This window comes from Camelina sativa, chromosome 20 (genome assembly GCF_030686135.1).
Source record: "Camelina sativa cultivar CO46 ecotype springtype chromosome 20, ASM3068613v1".
Lineage (NCBI taxonomy): Eukaryota > Viridiplantae > Streptophyta > Magnoliopsida > Brassicales > Brassicaceae > Camelina > Camelina sativa.
The window spans coordinates 14026546-14044600 of record NC_141899.1 but is presented as its reverse complement, the minus strand read 5'-3'; the positions used below and the strand labels follow the sequence as shown (position 1 = coordinate 14044600).

Below are 18055 nucleotides of genomic sequence, written 5' to 3'. Positions count from 1 at the left end.
AATATGAAGGTGTGTAACATAAAATAGTTCTGATATAATCATCATAAGGTAACCAATATATTAATTTTAAACTGCAAATGTTTATAAAACCACAGTTCGAAGGACTGGAGAATCACCAGGCTATGTAAGATTTGATTATGTAAAAATAACTTTATACACTTTATATATGATTATGTATGATGTTAAAATAATTTTGTTTCATACACTTTATATATTTACAAGTCTGAGTTTGCTGGACGTTATTACATAAACCATGTGATGGAGCATCAAAGTGAGAGCCCAAGGACTCAGTCATAAAGAATGGACTCAGAAATAAAGATAATGTGGCGTAATTAACTTTTTGTATATGCAAACTTTAGTATAATTTTGAATGTTTATAGTACCAAATACAATGGTCTAAATAGAAGTACATTTATGGGTTGCTTAAAATATTATTTTAATAGTCTAAACGAAATTACATATTATATTATCCCAAATTATTATATCAAGGTAATTAAAATTGACCGTAACAATTGTATTTGGCTCATTTAAAATTGACCGTAACAATTGTATTTGGGCTTAAACTTTGAAAATAGCCTTTAAATTTTCAATTAAACTTTAAAAATAGACTTTAAAATTTCAATTTATATTTTGCATATGTAGAGTAATACTATAAACATTTTATTAACTATTCATTTTATTATTTTAAAAAGTGAAAATAATAATATTTAATATGAAACTTTTAAAAATATATATATTTGAACATACGAACTACTATAAAAATTAAAAAAAATTAAACAGGTTTTTAAAATATAAGAAAAATTTGATTCAACATTATGAAGAATTAAATTAGTTTTTCTTTTCTATTTAGTTCTTGCCCGCACAAGCGTGCGGGTAACTCTCCTAGTTTTATTTTATTTCCCAACTAACTTGTAATGTTTTCTTGTCATAATGAGTTGTATTATCTATGATTTTCTTAATCCCCTATATAATAAAACGGAAATACACAACTTTTTTGGTAGACTATATAATTTTTATAAGTTGGTTACAAAAAAGGTTATAGATTAAATATACGTTAGTTACAAAAAAAGTTAGAGATTAATTTGGTCAAATTGTGGGCTATATGAATACACTTAAAAATATCCCAAAAAAAAATTTTAAAGAGAATATTCCAATGATTTATACAATTTCCAAAATAAAATCTTTAGTATTCTATATATTTTACAAAATATATACTATTAGGCATAAAAATATATTGTTAAGCGTAAAAAGGAATAAATTTTTGGCAATTTATCACACTTAATCGTAATTTCTGAGATCTTATTATGCAGTTGAAAATAAAATCTTACCTAAGCACGGATCATATTAAACCACTTTCACCAAACATGTTCAAAAATTAAAATTAAAACAAACAACAAACATAACCATTTCTCATAAATAAAATTACAAAATTAACAATATAAAACTTACTCCCTCTGTTTCACAAAGAGTGTCATTCTGACACATTTCACACAAATTAAGAAAAGTTTGAATTATACATATTTGCCCCTATTTAATAAGTGATTAATGATCTAAATTCAATGAAAATAGCTTTGGGTTTAGGGGTAAAAAAGAGAATTTCGCATTAAAACACTCATTGGAAATGTAAAATGACATTCTTTGTAAAACAAAAATTTTTCTCCAAAATGACACTCTTTGTGAAACGGAGTGAGTACAAAATAAGTGTTTTTTCAAGGTATCATATTTAGCATATGATTTTATTGCATAATATTTTATGTAGAAAAACTTTTAAAAACAATCATATAAATTATATTTTATTCTAAAACTATAATATAAATAAAAGAAATTTCAAGTTTTCTTTTATGGGGTGTTATTGAATGAAGGATTTTAATAGATTTCAATTACTAGTGGATTTTAGAATTCAAAAGTTTTCTAATTCATTTAACGTGTGTTTTCATTATTAGTGGATTTGAATGACATTACTAATGGATTTGAAAGTCATTACTAGTGGATTTATTTTTGAAGTTAAATAAAAATAAAATAAATTACCCATAATTATATCAAATGAAACAAAAACATGTCCTGGCAATATTTTTTGGTATTTGTCGATCTGAGTTGGAGATCTGATTAGGGTTTCTTCTTGATTTATGGTGGTGGATCTCCGCTGGAGATTCTTGTTGTTTGATTCAGTTGTTATGAGTTTTGATTTTTTGGATCTGAGATGGAATATCAATCTTTTAGGGTTTCCTTTTTATGTGATTTCTCCCTTGTTCTTCAATCAGATGAAACAAAAACAAGAGAAACTAACATCTTCAATCAAAATGAAACCAGAGATAGAAGAGTTTTTAATCCTGAACTTTATTCAGAAAAAAAAAACCAAAAAAGGAAGAAAAACTAATAAAATTGTGTAAACAGTGAATTTGATAGGCAGAATCAGATCTGAGGATCTGCAAACTGTGTCAAGTCCCAAAATGAAAGATCACAGTGGTGTTTTGGCCAGAGCTATATTTTATTTCTTAATTCTTAGATTAATCTCCTGAATCAATTTTGAAAAAAGAGAGAAAGATAGAGAGATTGAAATACTTGAGAAATATGTGGGATTGTGTTTGTTCATCTTTTTGGAGTGAAATATGTTGAAATCTAAAATGACACCAAATCCAATGGACATTGAATAACAGTGTTTAGAATTCTAAAATCCATCAAATAAATACATAATCTAATAACATTAGATTTTAACGTACTTTTTCAAATACCTAATTGAATAACGCTGGATTCCAAAATACATCAAATTCTTTTAAAATCCATTATTCAATAACAACCCCTTATTGTGTAAGAATCAACTTGTGTGACTCGTGTATTAAATGATTAGGTAATGAAATGTTGTGGAACTCTATTTATTGTTGGTTGACTAATTACTTTTCAGTGAAACGAAGAAATAAGTTAACTTAGTACAAACACTATCATTTTCATAAAGAAACTATGTAAGCTTTTAAAGTGATTCGTAGTATTACTGCTAATACTTATTACTCATATGGAGTATTAAAAGGTTGCAAAATAGAGTGCTACTTAAGTAACTTAACTACAGTATTAGTCTATGACAATTGACACCTTCCCTTATTACCAAAAATCCAATTGTAATGTGGAGCAATTTTTGAAGTTAATCGTTAGAAATTACGAAAAAATAATTTAACACCTCGTGCTTCCCTCGTGGGTATTATTTATATGTCATACATGTAAAGATAATATGATTCTAGAGAATAAAAAGGCACAACTCTGTTTTCTTTTTGAAAGAGAGTCACAAATCTGTAATCTCCTTCATATCTCGAAATCTTTGGCAACGCCTTTTGATTACAATTGGTGTTGAAATGCAAAAGCCAAACCGACCACCAGTCAATGCAAGCTGGTTTGGATTGAAGGACGGAGAGAGTGAAATTATAAATGCAGAATTATTGGTGGATCTTCTTGAGACTTATAGATTTGGTAAAGATAATGTTCTCCCCGGAGAATTTCGATTCAAGGCGGTAGCAACGGCGCCAGTCAAGATTACCGCCGAGATAGAGGTGGAAGTCGAAGAGGAAGATGATAGATCTCAAGGTACATACAATTATTAGTCAACTTGTCACTTACATGTTTTTATTTTTCTTGATCTTTTATGTCCAATTCTTTAACCGGACTCATTCTTTCATAACCGGTAGATCAATCTCTAGTTTACTTTTCTCTTAATTGCTCTCGTAGGAAACAAGTCTGTTCGTGAAAGCACATCATCAGTATGTTCCAGTTCAGATCCAATAGTACTTGAGACTACTGTCAGCGAAACCGGTTCAAATAATGAAACCGAGTCAAACGAAGATTCCGGTTCAAACGAAGAATCAGGTTCAAATGAAGAAAACGGTTTAGATTGGTTAAAGTCGAGCTCCATAAACTTAGCAAATGTAGAGAACGAAATGCAACAGAACAGAGAAAATGCTGAGATAGAAGGACAAGAAGAAGAAAAGAGCGAGATATCATCATCGGATTCAGAAGAAAAGTCAAACCTAGACAACTTGCTTGCGACACAAGAAAACTATGAGCTTTACTGTCCATGTTGTAGCTCATGTATCACTAGAAAAGTGATTCTCAAGAAAAGGAAACGTGGGAAGCACGTTGATTTGTCGACGGATCTAAAACTCAATGTACCGGTTGATGAAACTGACGAACCAAGCGACGTTGAAGTGATGGAGCCACCGGTTAAAGTTCATGTCCTCCCTGAGACTCGTATTGAAGATGATGTTCAAGATGCTAAAGAGGAGGGAATCATCTTCACTTGCTTGGCTTGTCTTAAGTACTTCATCCGGTTAGGTGAATTAAACTTTTTCTAAACCGGTTCTAAATCACTTTTTTGGGGGTTTGCTTGGTTTTATCAATTTGATGACCCCGGTTTTTTTTAATCCAATTTCAGGAACAAGGTTCTTACAATTTGATTATATCAGGGCAAAACCGGTTGAGGAACCAGGTAATGTTATCGTTAAATTATTAATAAATTAACTTCGTCCTCTCAACTAAACCGGACTAGACAAGTTGATTCCAATTTGGGAAATCAAGAACGGTCTAATGAAAAAAACATTGAGTATTGATTAATCCAGCAATACATATTTGTCTTGTATCCTAAGAAAATTTGCAAATATATGCAGTTGAAGTAAATTTAGAGGTGAGAAATAGTATTAACACAACACAATCACTGCCACAAACTCAACCGGACGGAGAAAGATTCGCCGTTGAGTTGTTAAAGAGCACTATCTACGGCGGTCTCACTGAGACCATCACCAGCCTCGGCGTTGTATCCTCGGCCGCTGCCTCTGGTTCCTCCACCAGTAAGTCACCATTCTTCGTTTACTTTTTAATTAGCAAATAAATGCAAATTTAGTTTATCAACTAATCATACGACTAGTTCTGTTTATAACAAACAAATAATGATTTAAAGTTCTATTGTTTCAGTCAATATATTGGCTCTTGCTGTCGCAAATTTGGCTGGTGGGCTCATCGTCCTCGCTCAAAACGTAAGTATTTACTCGAACCCCTTAAAAACGTTTTCGAATGCAAAAAAAAATGCTTATACGGTTTCTTGATCTAACCGGTTCTGGTTTTTATTGCAGCTTCAAGATTTAAGGAACAGTTCAGATCAAGAGAAAGATCGTTACAAGGAATTGTTAGGGAGACGTGATAATTTCCGGATACATATCTTAGTAGCGGTCATGTCTTACATTTTCTTCGGCATAATTCCACCATTAGTTTATGCATTCTCCTTCTACGAAACCGGAATCAAGAACTACAAGCTCATCTCGGTTTTCTCGGTTTCTCTGGTTTGCGTGATTTTGCTCGGTTTAATCAAGGTCTATGTCCGAAAACCGCCAAACTCACGTGAATCGATTAAAGCTTATCTCAAATCTGCGGTTTATTATACGTCTGTTGTGGTTGCCTCTTCCGGAATATCATACGTTGTTGGAGATATTATGGGACAATATATCGGAAAGCTCAGTTGGATTAGTTTAGACCAGGTCAATATAACTTCACCATTTGATGGAATTAAACCGGAAGGGTACCGGTTTACTTCCTTTTAAAGACCGGTCAGACTACTATCGTATATTTTTGTTCTAAACACTTACTAAAATCTCTTTTCCTTTCTTTTGGTTCATGCAAAGTGAACTTTTTTTTGGTAGGAGGAAGGAGACTCCCCCATATGCAAAGTGAACTTTGTAAAGAGTTAAATGTTAAAACCAATTAATTAATGCTTTATTGGAATAAACGTGCTTTGAGTTTTTTTTTCTTTGATATTGGATTATCTCTTTTGAGTTTAGTTACAGAATATATTATTTTAGTAACCGAGAGATTTGACAAGTTATATTGTTAGCCATATTGAATAGTATAAAAATCATTGACCTGCCGGTTTCAACTTCCCCCTTAATAGACTGATAAAAGTTGTAAATGTAAACCATATAGCACAACTTTGAAATACTTGTTTGGAACCAGCTAGTTATATACTTGAACCTTTTGGTTCCATTAAAAACTTCGGTTAACAACTAGATTCCCTTAATGCATGTTTTGTGGTGTATACAAAAATAAAAAGGTAAAGATATTATTTTGATCCCAAACCACATTACAAACAGTCCACATATATCAATCATGTCAGTAATAAAGAACGATTACACTCCCAATATTTACTCAAAAACAAATACTCCAATTGAATGCTAAAGACTAAGATATAAATGTACTACAAATGTTTTGGGTAATTTGATGTGACGACAAAAAAAAAAAAAAGAAAGAAAAAGTACTATAATGCTGGCGTGATAAAGGAACTACTTGCGCCCGAAGCTTTCACACACTCTCTATTTTTCTCTCTCTCTACACACACACACACACATTGACACACAGTCTCTTCTTCTTCTCTACACTGTCTCTTCTTCTTTCTTCTCTCTGTCGTTTCTTCCAAAAAAAGAACACTTTTTTTTTTTTGGTTTCCCCTTCTTCTTCTGGGTTTTGATAACAGAGAGAGAGAGTCACTCAAAGGTAAAGTATTTCATCACCCTTCCTCCATCACTTCCATTGTTTCTTCTCAAAAGAGTTGATTTTTTTCTCCTTGGTTACATTTTTTTTCCTTATTTCTCCGCTTGACTTAGAGAAATGTGTTCTGATTCTTCTTATTGTTAAAAAAAATCCTAACTTTTCTCGTTTCTCTTAAGAAAAAATTGAACTTTTTTATTTTTGGGTAAGTTAATCACTTTACCAAGTTATCAAATTTGTTTAGTTATTTACACTTTCTCGGCTCTGTGATCTCTATTAACTACAAACAACTGGCAGGATCCGCTTCTTCGTTCTGATCCACACTTATCCTTCTTCTCTCAGATTTTTGTTTCCTGGGTTTTGTCTGAGAGGAATCAGTCGGCGAACCTACGGTACTCTCTTTCTCTCTCTCTCTCTCTCTCTCTCTCTCTCTCTCTCTCTCTCTCTCTCTCTCTCTCTCTCTCTTTGGCTCTTTGTGTGTTGTTGCTGCTGGGTTTTAACTTTTTCTCAAAAATCGAAGCTTGATCGAGAATTGATTGACTACTAAACCCTAAAAATTGGTTGAAATAAAGTCTCTGTTTTGCAAAATACCCAATTTTTTTTTACCCTGTCTTCTTCAATATCTTTGCAGTGTTGTCTTTTTCTTCTTCCTTTTCGAGACTCTCTTACTTAATTTGCTGCTTTTCTTTTTTTAAGAAGCCAATGCGTTTCCAGATTTGGCCCGTTACATTTATATGTTCTGTGCAAGATTGTGTGTACATGTGTTTATGTTTAGTAGAAGTGTAGAACAAGTATTAGACTGATATTGAGATTCACAACTTAAATCGGTGAATGCCTTCCGCAATGAAGAAAGAGTTTTTTCTTTTGATGCAGTAGTCTTTCTTGTGATTCGTGTAGGTTCTTTATAGTAAGTCGTTCAATGATGATCTAAAAACCACTCTTTAGCCATCTTTCATACAATACCATTCGATAGCTGTGTCACTGATTCCATTAATGTTCTTTGTAATCAATGATTTCCATGTTTAGCTTCCACTGTAATCCTGATTTCAATTTAAAGTTATTCAGTTTCATGTTGTTTCTGTCTTTGCATTTCAGATGAGTAGCAGGCGAACAGTGAAGAGATCATTGATTTTATCTGACGATGAAGATGAAGATATCTTTTACAGCTTCAAGGTTCTTCTACCTAACGGTACTAGTGTGAAACTCACACTTAGTAACCCAGATCCAAAGATGTCTATGCAAAACTTTGTCAACCTCGTGAAGATGGAGTACGAAAATGCTAGGAAAGACTGTGTTTTGCTGTCTAAGAGGACGAGGGTTGATTGGAACTCAGGCGGAAAGTTTTCTCTTGAGTCAAATGGCGAGAAGATGAATGGCATTGTTCGTTTTGCTGCCTTTAAGCCGAACATTTGTCATATAATACGCCTTGATGTGAGTTGTTCTCTTTTCGTTCCAGTCTTTTACAAAATGATTTCAAATTTGTTTTGCGATATTTTCTGACTCAATTTCTATGTCTGGATCAGGACGGTTCTGGTATAGCTTCCACCATGTATGAGGTCAGTATTACTATTCTGAAACATATATGCTTGCTATCTCACTGTCTCCTTAGGTTGGTTTGTGATGGTTCACACTTGTTTTTGCAGAACTTGTGGGACCTGACACCTGATACTGATCTGCTTAAAGAACTACCTGAAAATTATAGCTTTGAGACAGCTCTCGCGGATCTGATAGTAAGTGTTTTAGTAAAATTACCTAAATGGAAAAGTGGATATTGTGCGTTATTGTAAACCGATGCACATTACTTTATCCTTATTGTGTAGACTGGCACACATTGTTTGACTTCGATTTTAGTTCTTTTGGATGTGGTCTAGCTCTTTGGATAGTGCCCAAAGAAACAAAAAATATAATTATTTCCTCCTCTTCCTGTTTGCAACCAAAATTTATGGTTTCTAGGGATTCACATTGTGTTTCCAAATAGATTAACTTATTCTCAATTACTCACATGATTTTGACATTAATTCTCTGGATCTGTTGATGAGATTGGGGTTTGTATCTGTTAAGTTTCTCCTTTATTTCAGATATGGAATCCTAATTTTTCTGTTGCTAAATTAACAGGACAACTCCTTGCAAGCTGTGTGGCCTTATCGTGAAGGAGCTCGGAAACTGATTAGGTATGTTCTTATATTAGGAAGTTTGATGACAACCATTGAGTGTAATCCTTCAACTCATGTGATTATTTTCCAGTGTGGATATTTCTGCTGACCGGATTACAGTCTTTGATACCGGGAAAGGAATGGACAGTAGTGAGGAAAATTCTATTGACAAATGGTGAGATTGTTTCTTCAATTATATTCAAATGCTCACAGAACGTGGATTATGATTATGAACTGAGAAAATTGTTCTATAGAACAGACAACTTAACATATTTTACGTATTAAGCTTGATATTGCAGTCAAATGTTCTTTACTCAAATTTGTTTCAAATTGTGCAGGGGTAAGATTGGGGCGTCATTACATAGATCTCAAAAAACCGATGCTATTGGAGGCGACCCACCATACCTTAAGGTAATTCATTAGTCGCATAGATTCATTTTTTCCTCTTTTATGTTTCTCTTTGGACTGTTCATTCTGTATCAACACCTGTCTGTTATTTTACTGTTTTTGAAGAGAGATTCATTCTTTTTCTATGTAGCCATACTTTGGGATGTTCGGATATGGAGGTCCTTATGCTTCTATGTTCTTGGGAAGGTGCGATTTCAGCTTCTATTTACCCAAAACTGTTAAGGTCAACCTATGGTTGTCTGCAATCTCTTGTTGTGTCTAACTCTCTTCTCTGTCAGGCGTACTTTGGTGTCTTCTAAGACAAAAGAGTCCAAGAAAGTATTCACTTTTCAGTTTAAGAAAGAAGCCTTGATTGACAATCGGTCTATTTTGGGAAAAAACTGGAAGGTAATATAATTCATCATCTTTCTGTTTAGCTCATAATTCTTTTTCTTGTTGTCATCAATGTTTCATAAACAATGAATTCTGAATTTCTTGTATAGACTGATGGTGGCATGAGGGACCCATCGGAGGAGGAAATTAAGTTATCGCCTCATGGAAGCTTTACAAAGGTACCCCCTTGTTCAACAATTTCTTCCTTTGTTCCCCCATATGACGTGAAAAATAATCTCCTATGTACTGTCAGAGATGCAGAACAAAGTATAGTTGAACATATTTTCTATTGTCAGAAATGCTGTGAAAATTGAGTATCTTTTGTTTTCCTGTGAGGAGTTAACTTTCTGTGGGAAAACTTTCTTGTTTCTGAACGAGTTTGATATCTTGAGTTTTATCGCTTTAAATTGAGGTGGTGTTGTTAATTTGTTTACTCATCTAGTTCAATGGTAGTCATTTATCAAATTATAATGTTCATCGTGGATTATAGTGGAAGACTGGAAGTATTATGTGTGTTCTAGAATCTAGAGATTGTGCGGAAACCGCATGGTGTTGTTCTCAACTCCAATGACAGTTTGAACTTCATAATTTCAAATTTCTTCTCATAAACCTTAGCTATGATATGTTATCAACTGTTTATCTGAGACTGCTGGTCTTTGTTCTTTCTAGGTTGAGATATTTGAATCAGAATTTGACATCTCCAAAATATATCAACTCCAGTGCAGGCTTAAGGATATCTACTTTCCTTACATCCAGGTATTCTTTGTCTATTGATTATACAATAGGTCATAATCCATGTTTATTGCTTGGAGTTTTGTTGATGGCTTTAATAGTTCTTAAAGCATGCTAACCTTCACCAGAGTACGTTATTGTCTACTAGGGTCAAGTGATGCCTGAAAATGGGATATAAATATGGAAAAATGCATGAGTTTCTGATTGCTAATATATGTTTTCTGTTAGTTCTGCCTATTGACTGTTTTTTTGTTGAGTCTTTTTTTAGCTCTGATAAAATGTGACTGTTTTAATTTTCTTTATCAACCTGTAGTGTGATGAACTCTCCAAAACTGGGAGAACTGAAAGGCCTGTAGAGTTTCAGGTTTGTTATTATCATCATTAGCTAATCAGTTTTTGAATCTCGTTTAATGTTTACTAAGATTATCATTATGTTTCAGGTTTGTTATTACTATTCCAATTTCCAAGATATATTACTGAAAGTGTTCTTGGCTATACTCTTTTCCGGGTCCTCTATGATTTTTTCAGGTCAATGGGGAAGATTTAGCTGAGATAACAGGTGGAGAGGTTGCCATTACCAACCTACACTCCACGGGTCAAGTATATTCATTTGAGATTCGATTCACTCTCTCCGGTGGGAAAAGAAAAGGTAAAAAACCCCTCTTCTGATCACGATGTTTCCTATGAGTTAAGCTCCTGGCTGCTTTTGCCTCAGTATCTGGTAGCAAGTTATTTGAAAGTAATGTCATGAAAATGAAGATGTATTTTTGTTTTGGGTGAATTTGAGAAATTGCTCAAGCTCCCTATATTAAAAATGCAGTGATGGTTGTTTTGTGGTTAGCCAACACATATTTAATCTTCTTAAACTGGAATTCTTAGAGAGTCCAAATCATTTTTGTATGGAGAACGTTGAAATAGCAATAGCAATCCCAAGAATTATCTCTTTATTTGGCTTCTGACTGTATATTTGTTTTTCCAGGGACAACCCAAAAGGCAAACGCTCGCCTGAAGTTTGTTTATTTTCCAATCGTCCAGGTATAACATTCCTTCCTAAAGAAGCAAACATTACCTTTGGTTACCGTCCAGAACTGAACACTTTAGAAGTTTTGCAGGGAAAAGAAAGCTTTGAGAAAATTTTGGAGAGTTTAGAAGAGGAAGGATGCAAAGTTTCTGAAAGCTTCCAAACTTTTGGTCGTGTTTCAGTAAGAAGGCTTGGTCGTCTACTTCCAGAAGTCCGTTGGGTTAGTCTTATCTTGTCACCATTATCATACAAATTATGGTGTGCAGTACTTTGAAAGTTCGCTGAATATGCTTGTAAACAAGAATTTAACTTTTTGTTTTATCAATAAATACGTGTAGGATTCAATACCGTTTATGGTGAGAGGAAATAGAGCGTCTACTTTGCAGAAAGGCTCCCGAAGAGTAAAATGCTTTGTTGGTATAAAGTGCTTACATTTTCAGTTGTGTTATTTTTCTTTTAATTAATTTATTTATTTATGAATGTGCACTCTTTGTGGTTGCAGATTTGGATGCTGGTTTTAGCCCTACGCCGTCCAAAGTGAGTAAACACTAATTTATAGTATTATTTTAACATATCTATTATCATCTGATCACTGAATAAGCTTTGTACAGACCGACCTTGCGAGCCAAAATCCTTTCTCAGTAGCTCTAAGAAACTTTGGTAATAAACCGACGGAGAAAGAGAAGGATGATGGTCAGTTTAAAATCCTTTTGCAATCATGGATTTCCCCTCATATTTTGTGGTTATATCATAACGAATTCTTGTTTTTACAGATGTCAGCTTTGAGATTTTTAAAGAAGGAAAGAATGTCAGCTACGCGCAAGTTGACGATAATTTTAGAGATTGGGTTCTGAAGATGCATGATACCCATGATGAAGAAGCTGCATCGGGTGAAGATGAAGCTGTCCTCATTGTTGGATCACTGGATAAAAAGGCCCTTGTCATTTCGCGTGATGGTATGTATTAGCTTTTCATGGAAGTTAAATGAACTTTGTTTGAAAAGCTATTGCCTTACAATGCATGTTTTCTATTTTTTCCATATATCCAAATTTTTTTACTAACGTTGATGTTGTAGTAGAAAGACACTAGAGGATTTCGCTAGATGCATTTTTCCATATATTTCATCTTTATCTCCTTCTATGAATTGGGTGCTCATACCTCCAATGCTTTTGAGCTGTAGCTGTGAGGGTGCACAAGGTAGTTACGAGAAAAGGAATGTCATGGAAACGTGGTCAGAATATAAAGATTCTGAGAGGAGCTTGTGCTGGGGTTCACAATAACAATGTGTATGCCACCATTGACTATTTTCTAATAGAAGGGTTTGAGGACGAAGCAGGCGGTTAGTACCCATCTACACCATCTTTTAAACTACAAACTGAATAGTCTTCTGTAGTCGCTGCAGCTGAGCTGTCGTTTTTATGTGTCTTCTGCGCAGGGGATACTCGGATTTTATGCAGGTGATTTGTTTTTATCATTTGACTAGTTCTGTATATTCAAGGCTAGTTCTGTATCATATAGCGTTAATGTTAGGCTTATCGATCGCCCTGAGAGTGAGGGATGCAAGCTGTCAATCATCGATGGAATTTCGAAACTGGAAATTGGGAGGTCTTTATCTTTACCAGTCACTATAATCGACTCTGGAAAGGTAAAATCACTAAACTATTACCCATGTTCTTAACTTTTTAATGTGTATATTTTTATTCTCCTCTTCTGCATACAGCAAATAATTTTCAATCTGAATGTTTTTGTACAGTGCCTACCTGTAGATGCAAACGAATGGAATAGAAAACTTGAGAAGCAACAGGAAAAGGCACCGTCAAAAATTGATTTGCTGGATGAGAGAGATTGCAGAGAATTGGGCATTGATGGGGTATGAACGTTTCATTATTTAGTATAAACTAAAGTCAGTTCTAGTAATAGAGTTTGATGCCAACTGCCTTAGCGTGCAAAAATGTATAAATGAGAAATAAGCACTTTTGTCTCCATTTTTTTTTCCCACAAAACTAAGCACCTTTTCCTTTCGTACAAGCTTATCACGTAGAGTAACATTTTATGTATCAATATGTTACAGGAATTACCAGTTGGTGATTCCGTGCGTGCTGGGCGAGCTCCCCCAAAACAGATTGTAGCAGTTGTCCGACCTGCATGCTTCACGTCTTCAACACCGTCCAAGAAGTTGGACCAGTTGAAGTTGGAACAGAAACATATTGTTAAGATGGATGAAGAAATGGTCATGGTAGTAAAATTGCTAGACACAAATATGAAACCGAGTGATAAGAATGTCAAACCTGTGTATTCGCAGCGCTTGTGTCCTACATCTCGTAAAGGGATTAGTGGTCTCTACATTTTTTCACTTGGGTCCAAGTTACCGAACCTTTTCAAGAAAGCTGGCACTTACAAATTTTCTTTCTCCATTGTAAGTAACTTTTGACACTCTTCTTTTTGTATCTGAAATTATATATAAAAGGATTGTTTGATAAATTTAAACTGATAGACTTCTACCTTGCAGTTTTATCTGCCAGTTTATTTTCAAGTAATCATATAATGTAATTGCCCAAACGCTTTACCTTCAGGGAAATTCGATTAAGTGCAACAAAACGGTGGTTGTTAGGCCTTCTTCAAAGGTAGCAAGGTGGGAACTTGACGATAATTTGGAATCCCTTCCATGCAATGTTCAGTAAGACTCCTAATCATTTTAAAAAAAGGCATATATATATATATATATATATATATATATATATATATCTCAAACCGTTCTCATTTTCCCTCACTTTAAATCTTGGATTGTCAAATTTCATCAATATAATGGTGTTTCTACAGGGTGGGTTCTTCTCTTCCACCATTCCGTATCACTTGCTTTGATGAGTACAAAAACCGGATCCCGTTCACTACTGTTCCAAGCCTGGAAGTTGAACTGGAAGCTAACCCTAGATTCCTACTCAAGATTGATCAAATTGAGGCCGACCTGATAGATAGTGGATCAATTCTTAAAATTGAGGTATCTTGCTTCTTCCATGCTTTAAGCACTGATGGTATGATCATAGTTTGGTTAATGTTAACTGAGGACACAGATAATAATGAAATACAGTCCATAGTGTAGGCAGTTTAGCGTTTCACAGTGGTTATCTTTTTGGGTAGTCTAGATCATTTCGTGATTTTCTGAGTCTAATGCAGAATATGCTCGTTGAGACTGGTGAGTTAGACCAGATCAGGCCAACTTACGAAGCAACCTTAGAGATACGCGCAATGGACAAGCCTTTTTCTGTCTCGGTTGCTTGTAAAGGTAAGCTTTAGTATTGGTCTATCTATATGTGTCTATTTGCAGAAGCTCATATCTAAAATTACAAAAGGCTCGTCGAAGTTGTACTTGCGCACCCAAAACAAACTCAGAGCCGGAGCCTGAGTGTATCGTTCAGTTGTTACTTTAAGTTAGGGAGCTTTCTGTAATTTCTTCACTCTTTATAGAACTCCAAAAAATTGAAGATCTCTGATGGTTATGTAATTAGGGAGTATACTCGATGATTTGTATCTATTTATCAAACTGACATTATAAGGACATGCAAAATGAACCAATAGTATTTCTAATATGTATAAATTGTTTTCCTTAACGAAACTTTCTTATTTCAGTTAATCCCGGGCCTCCGGAACGAGTTGCTGTGAATAATTCCAAGGCTTTGGATAATTTGCTTCCCGGTTCTACTGTTGAAGATTTTATCCTTGAGGTATATAATATAGGCCTATGCACGTTGTTCTGCAGTAATTAGTTTTTCCTTCTAATCAAGTTGACCATAATTTTCATGCAGATGTTCGATGGATATAATAACCATGTTGCAGAGGGGACCGATGTTCTGATACATATTGATGGGTACCGTATCGAAGACTGGATGGGCGTCAACCGTAAGGTGTGAGAAGTTTATTCTAGTAAAGCAAAGGAGTCTTTGTATGACTTGTTGAGTGAATTTTTGTAGTATACCATGCTCTCACCATTGTAACACTATATGGATGACGCAGTTTGGTTTGCGTTTTGGTTTTAATTTACTCTTCTTTGATCATCTGATAGGTTGATGGCCGTGGCTGCATTGATCTCTCTGGCCTTCTTAAAGTCACAGAAGGCTATGGGAAATCTGGTTACGTGGTCTCTTCAAGTTAATATTTTTCTGGTGTCATTCTTTTCTTTTGATGATTTGCTGATTGTCAAGTGTCTTTGTTTCTCTACAGTATCACTGTCCGTAATATATGGTAATGAAGTTATCTTCAGGAAAGAGTCTCAAATTGAGGAACGAGAGCTAAGACTTGTAAAAGAGGTAAATATTCTTTTGGCACAATTTGGTTTTGTTCCTTGCCAACAAGCTTTTGTCTCTTTACTAACTCTATTCCTGAAATTGTTTGTTTTGATCAGCTGCCCGAATGCTGTGCTGCTGGTTCAAATCTCGTGAACCTCATCTTCCAAGTGACGGATTCAGAGGGTTCTTTGGATGCTAGCATCCATCATGACGAAAAATCTGGGTGGTTCCATACAATGAGCATTGAATCTGATTCAAGTAGCGTTGAGAGCGAAATCAGATATGCCTTTGTCCATGGATCCTGCAGAGTTCCTTCTCTTTCCCTCCCAGAGAACGAGGGTGTCTTTGCTTTCAGGGTGTTCCATTCGCGATACCCTGAGCTGCATTTGAGCTTAAAGGTACTAACTAGTAACTGGTGAATTTTGTATATATTGCAATATGTTTCTACTATGGGTATAATTTTCAGTTCATGTTTATGTTAAATCGCTTTTTCATATTGATTTTCCTGTATTTGATTTTCAGACTCAGGTAACATCTGCTTCCTCATATGAAAGAGAAGGGACTGGGTATTCAACACCTTATCCAAGGACGACTACACCACCTGAATCAGGAATCCCTTTAATCACAAATCCAGGGCTGACTCCATGTTCACAGATTGGAGTGTTGGCCATTAGGTCATCTTCATTGGCTCTCAGTAGCCAAACTAGCCTGATGGATATGGCACAGTACGCTGAGGTATGGTCATCACTATTTAAGTGGGAAAATATTGATATTTCTCTTTCATTTATGCCTTAGTGAAAGACAAACAATATCTAGAATGATCTAGCTTTTGTATTCCTAGTTTATCTCAGCCACATTGAAAATATTCCTTTCTTCCTGTAGAGCTTAAAAGAAAAAATCAATACATACGAAGAATACCGATTTGAAGTAGATAAGCACCTAGAAAGTTTGCAGGCTGAACATGAACATGCTGAGCAAGAGTTGAGTGCGCTGCAAGGTAACTAGTATCTTGATTTGCCGATGTTTTGATAACTCTGACGGGGTTTAAAGCTGCATTGCTGCTATTTTATTTTATTTTGCATTCTTTTTATGAACTATCCATGTTCATGTGAATTTCTTCTCAGCTTCTCTGGAACCTCTTGGTGCATCGTTCCCAGAATGCCTATCCACAAAAGAATCTATGATGAAACAAATCGAAGAGAAGCATCATGACACTGCAGCATCGGTTTTCTGCTGTCTGTACAGAGAGGCTCCACCTCCACAGTCTTTTTTTCTGTCAAACAAAGGAATGTTTGGCGTTGTAGCGCTTCTCGGTTCAGTTGCCTCCACCTCCCTTAGCAGGTACAGATTTTTTCTGATCATATTCATAGTGTCTACGCTTGGGGAAAATCTTCAATTTCGTAACTTATTTGGTATGACTGACAGGGTTTTGTCTGAATATTTGGGGAAAGACACAATGCTTTCATTGGTGTGCAAATCATCACAATTTGGACAGAAAAGCGATGAGTATCGCAAGCTTCAATCTGAAGCAGCTAGCCACGGACGAACTATCACCAATCGGTTTCTTGTTATTTGTCTTGATGCAACCAGGTACATATTTTTGTACTCTCCGTTTGAATTTTGGATTTCTTGTTAATCTATAGCTTAGTCAAATGTTTTCCGGCTCAAAACATGCAGACCTTGGAGGAATGGAGTTGTGAAGAATGATCCTCAGAAGAGATTAGCCATGGATAGCCCTTACCTGCCGAATGGAGATCCTATTCCCGGTTTCAAAGGCTACGGTGTGAACATGATACACTTAAATTCAGAGGAGCTGGATATACAATCAAACTCGGGTCATGGGCTTAGGGAGACGCTATTCTATGGGATTTTTGGAGAGTTGCAGGTATATGAGACCGCAGAGGATCTTGAAGCAGCTCTTCCTCACATCAATGGAGACGCTGTGTCTCTAGATGGTGTGATCGCCAGAGAAAACGGTTTCATATACTCTGGTTGCTGGTACATGCACTTTCTTTTTTATCCTTTAAACCTTGCAGATCTTTGCTTTCTTTTGTTATTTGTCTTTGGTTATTGGGAGTGTTGGTGATCTTTGGTTTATTTTGTGTCTTGTGCTGTGTCAGTACACCGGAAGTTCATTTTCCAATAACCGTAACGGAGAAGCAAGAGAAGGCATTGGTGCGAATGGAAATAGCAAGAGGCAAAAAGAGAAAGGCTGAGAAGGAGATCGCCGAGGAGAATAGTAAGAAGCGTAGGTTGGTGAAAAAGTTGAAGAAGGCAACGGAGAAGTACGAATGTTTAACAGCTACGGCAGACTCTTAGGGTTTTTTTTACTTTTAAAAAGTTTTCTTAATGTCGTACTTTTGTAAATACTAGCAAATGACTGGAACAATTCGGTAGTTTACTTAAACGTTCTTGATATTTTGGTAATATAAAAAAGGTTTGATGTTTTTTGCCGAAAATATCAAAAGCTATGCGTACTTCTGTGAGTAGAGAAAAGTATAAATCCCCTAATGATGATGATAAAGTACCTAAACACGTATATAATTCATCTTCCGTCTTGGGTAATGGAG

At 35.2% G+C, this 18055-nt stretch overlaps 2 protein-coding genes across 5 annotated transcripts; both read left to right on the top strand.

Annotated features, from left to right (window-relative positions):
* Positions 1 to 3237: 3237 nt before the first annotated feature.
* LOC104772526 (membrane protein of ER body 2-like) lies at positions 3238 to 5787 on the top strand. The gene is made up of 6 exons (XM_087504563.1): positions 3238 to 3573; positions 3715 to 4317; positions 4418 to 4471; positions 4650 to 4829; positions 4954 to 5015; positions 5112 to 5787. Exons 1-6 carry the CDS (start codon positions 3345 to 3347, stop codon positions 5574 to 5576), a joined length of 1593 nt encoding a protein of 530 aa, XP_087360689.1. The 5' UTR covers positions 3238 to 3344; the 3' UTR covers positions 5577 to 5787.
* A 530-nt stretch (positions 5788 to 6317) lies between these two features.
* LOC109131186 (structural maintenance of chromosomes flexible hinge domain-containing protein GMI1) lies at positions 6318 to 17944 on the top strand. 4 transcript variants are annotated; one of them, XM_087505020.1, is made up of 39 exons: positions 6318 to 6522; positions 6859 to 6908; positions 7612 to 7947; positions 8040 to 8072; positions 8160 to 8246; positions 8632 to 8687; positions 8761 to 8844; positions 9008 to 9080; positions 9208 to 9263; positions 9356 to 9464; positions 9560 to 9628; positions 10119 to 10205; positions 10495 to 10545; positions 10710 to 10830; positions 11161 to 11216; positions 11294 to 11422; positions 11541 to 11619; positions 11705 to 11739; positions 11814 to 11895; positions 11976 to 12158; positions 12383 to 12541; positions 12638 to 12659; positions 12733 to 12847; positions 12956 to 13072; positions 13274 to 13618; positions 13776 to 13879; positions 14023 to 14200; positions 14377 to 14485; positions 14830 to 14924; positions 15006 to 15104; positions 15263 to 15329; positions 15421 to 15506; positions 15602 to 15883; positions 16008 to 16220; positions 16368 to 16482; positions 16610 to 16826; positions 16911 to 17075; positions 17163 to 17483; positions 17606 to 17944. In XM_087505020.1, exons 3-39 carry the CDS (start codon positions 7612 to 7614, stop codon positions 17802 to 17804), a joined length of 4734 nt encoding a protein of 1577 aa, XP_087361146.1. In that variant the 5' UTR covers positions 6318 to 6522; positions 6859 to 6908; the 3' UTR covers positions 17805 to 17944. The 4 variants fall into 4 exon arrangements, with proteins under 4 accessions (XP_087361146.1, XP_087361145.1, XP_087361148.1 ...); XM_087505019.1 differs by having other exon boundaries at positions 6814 to 6908; XM_087505022.1 differs by lacking the exon at positions 12638 to 12659 and having other exon boundaries at positions 12383 to 12545; positions 12721 to 12847.
* Positions 17945 to 18055: the final 111 nt, after the last annotated feature.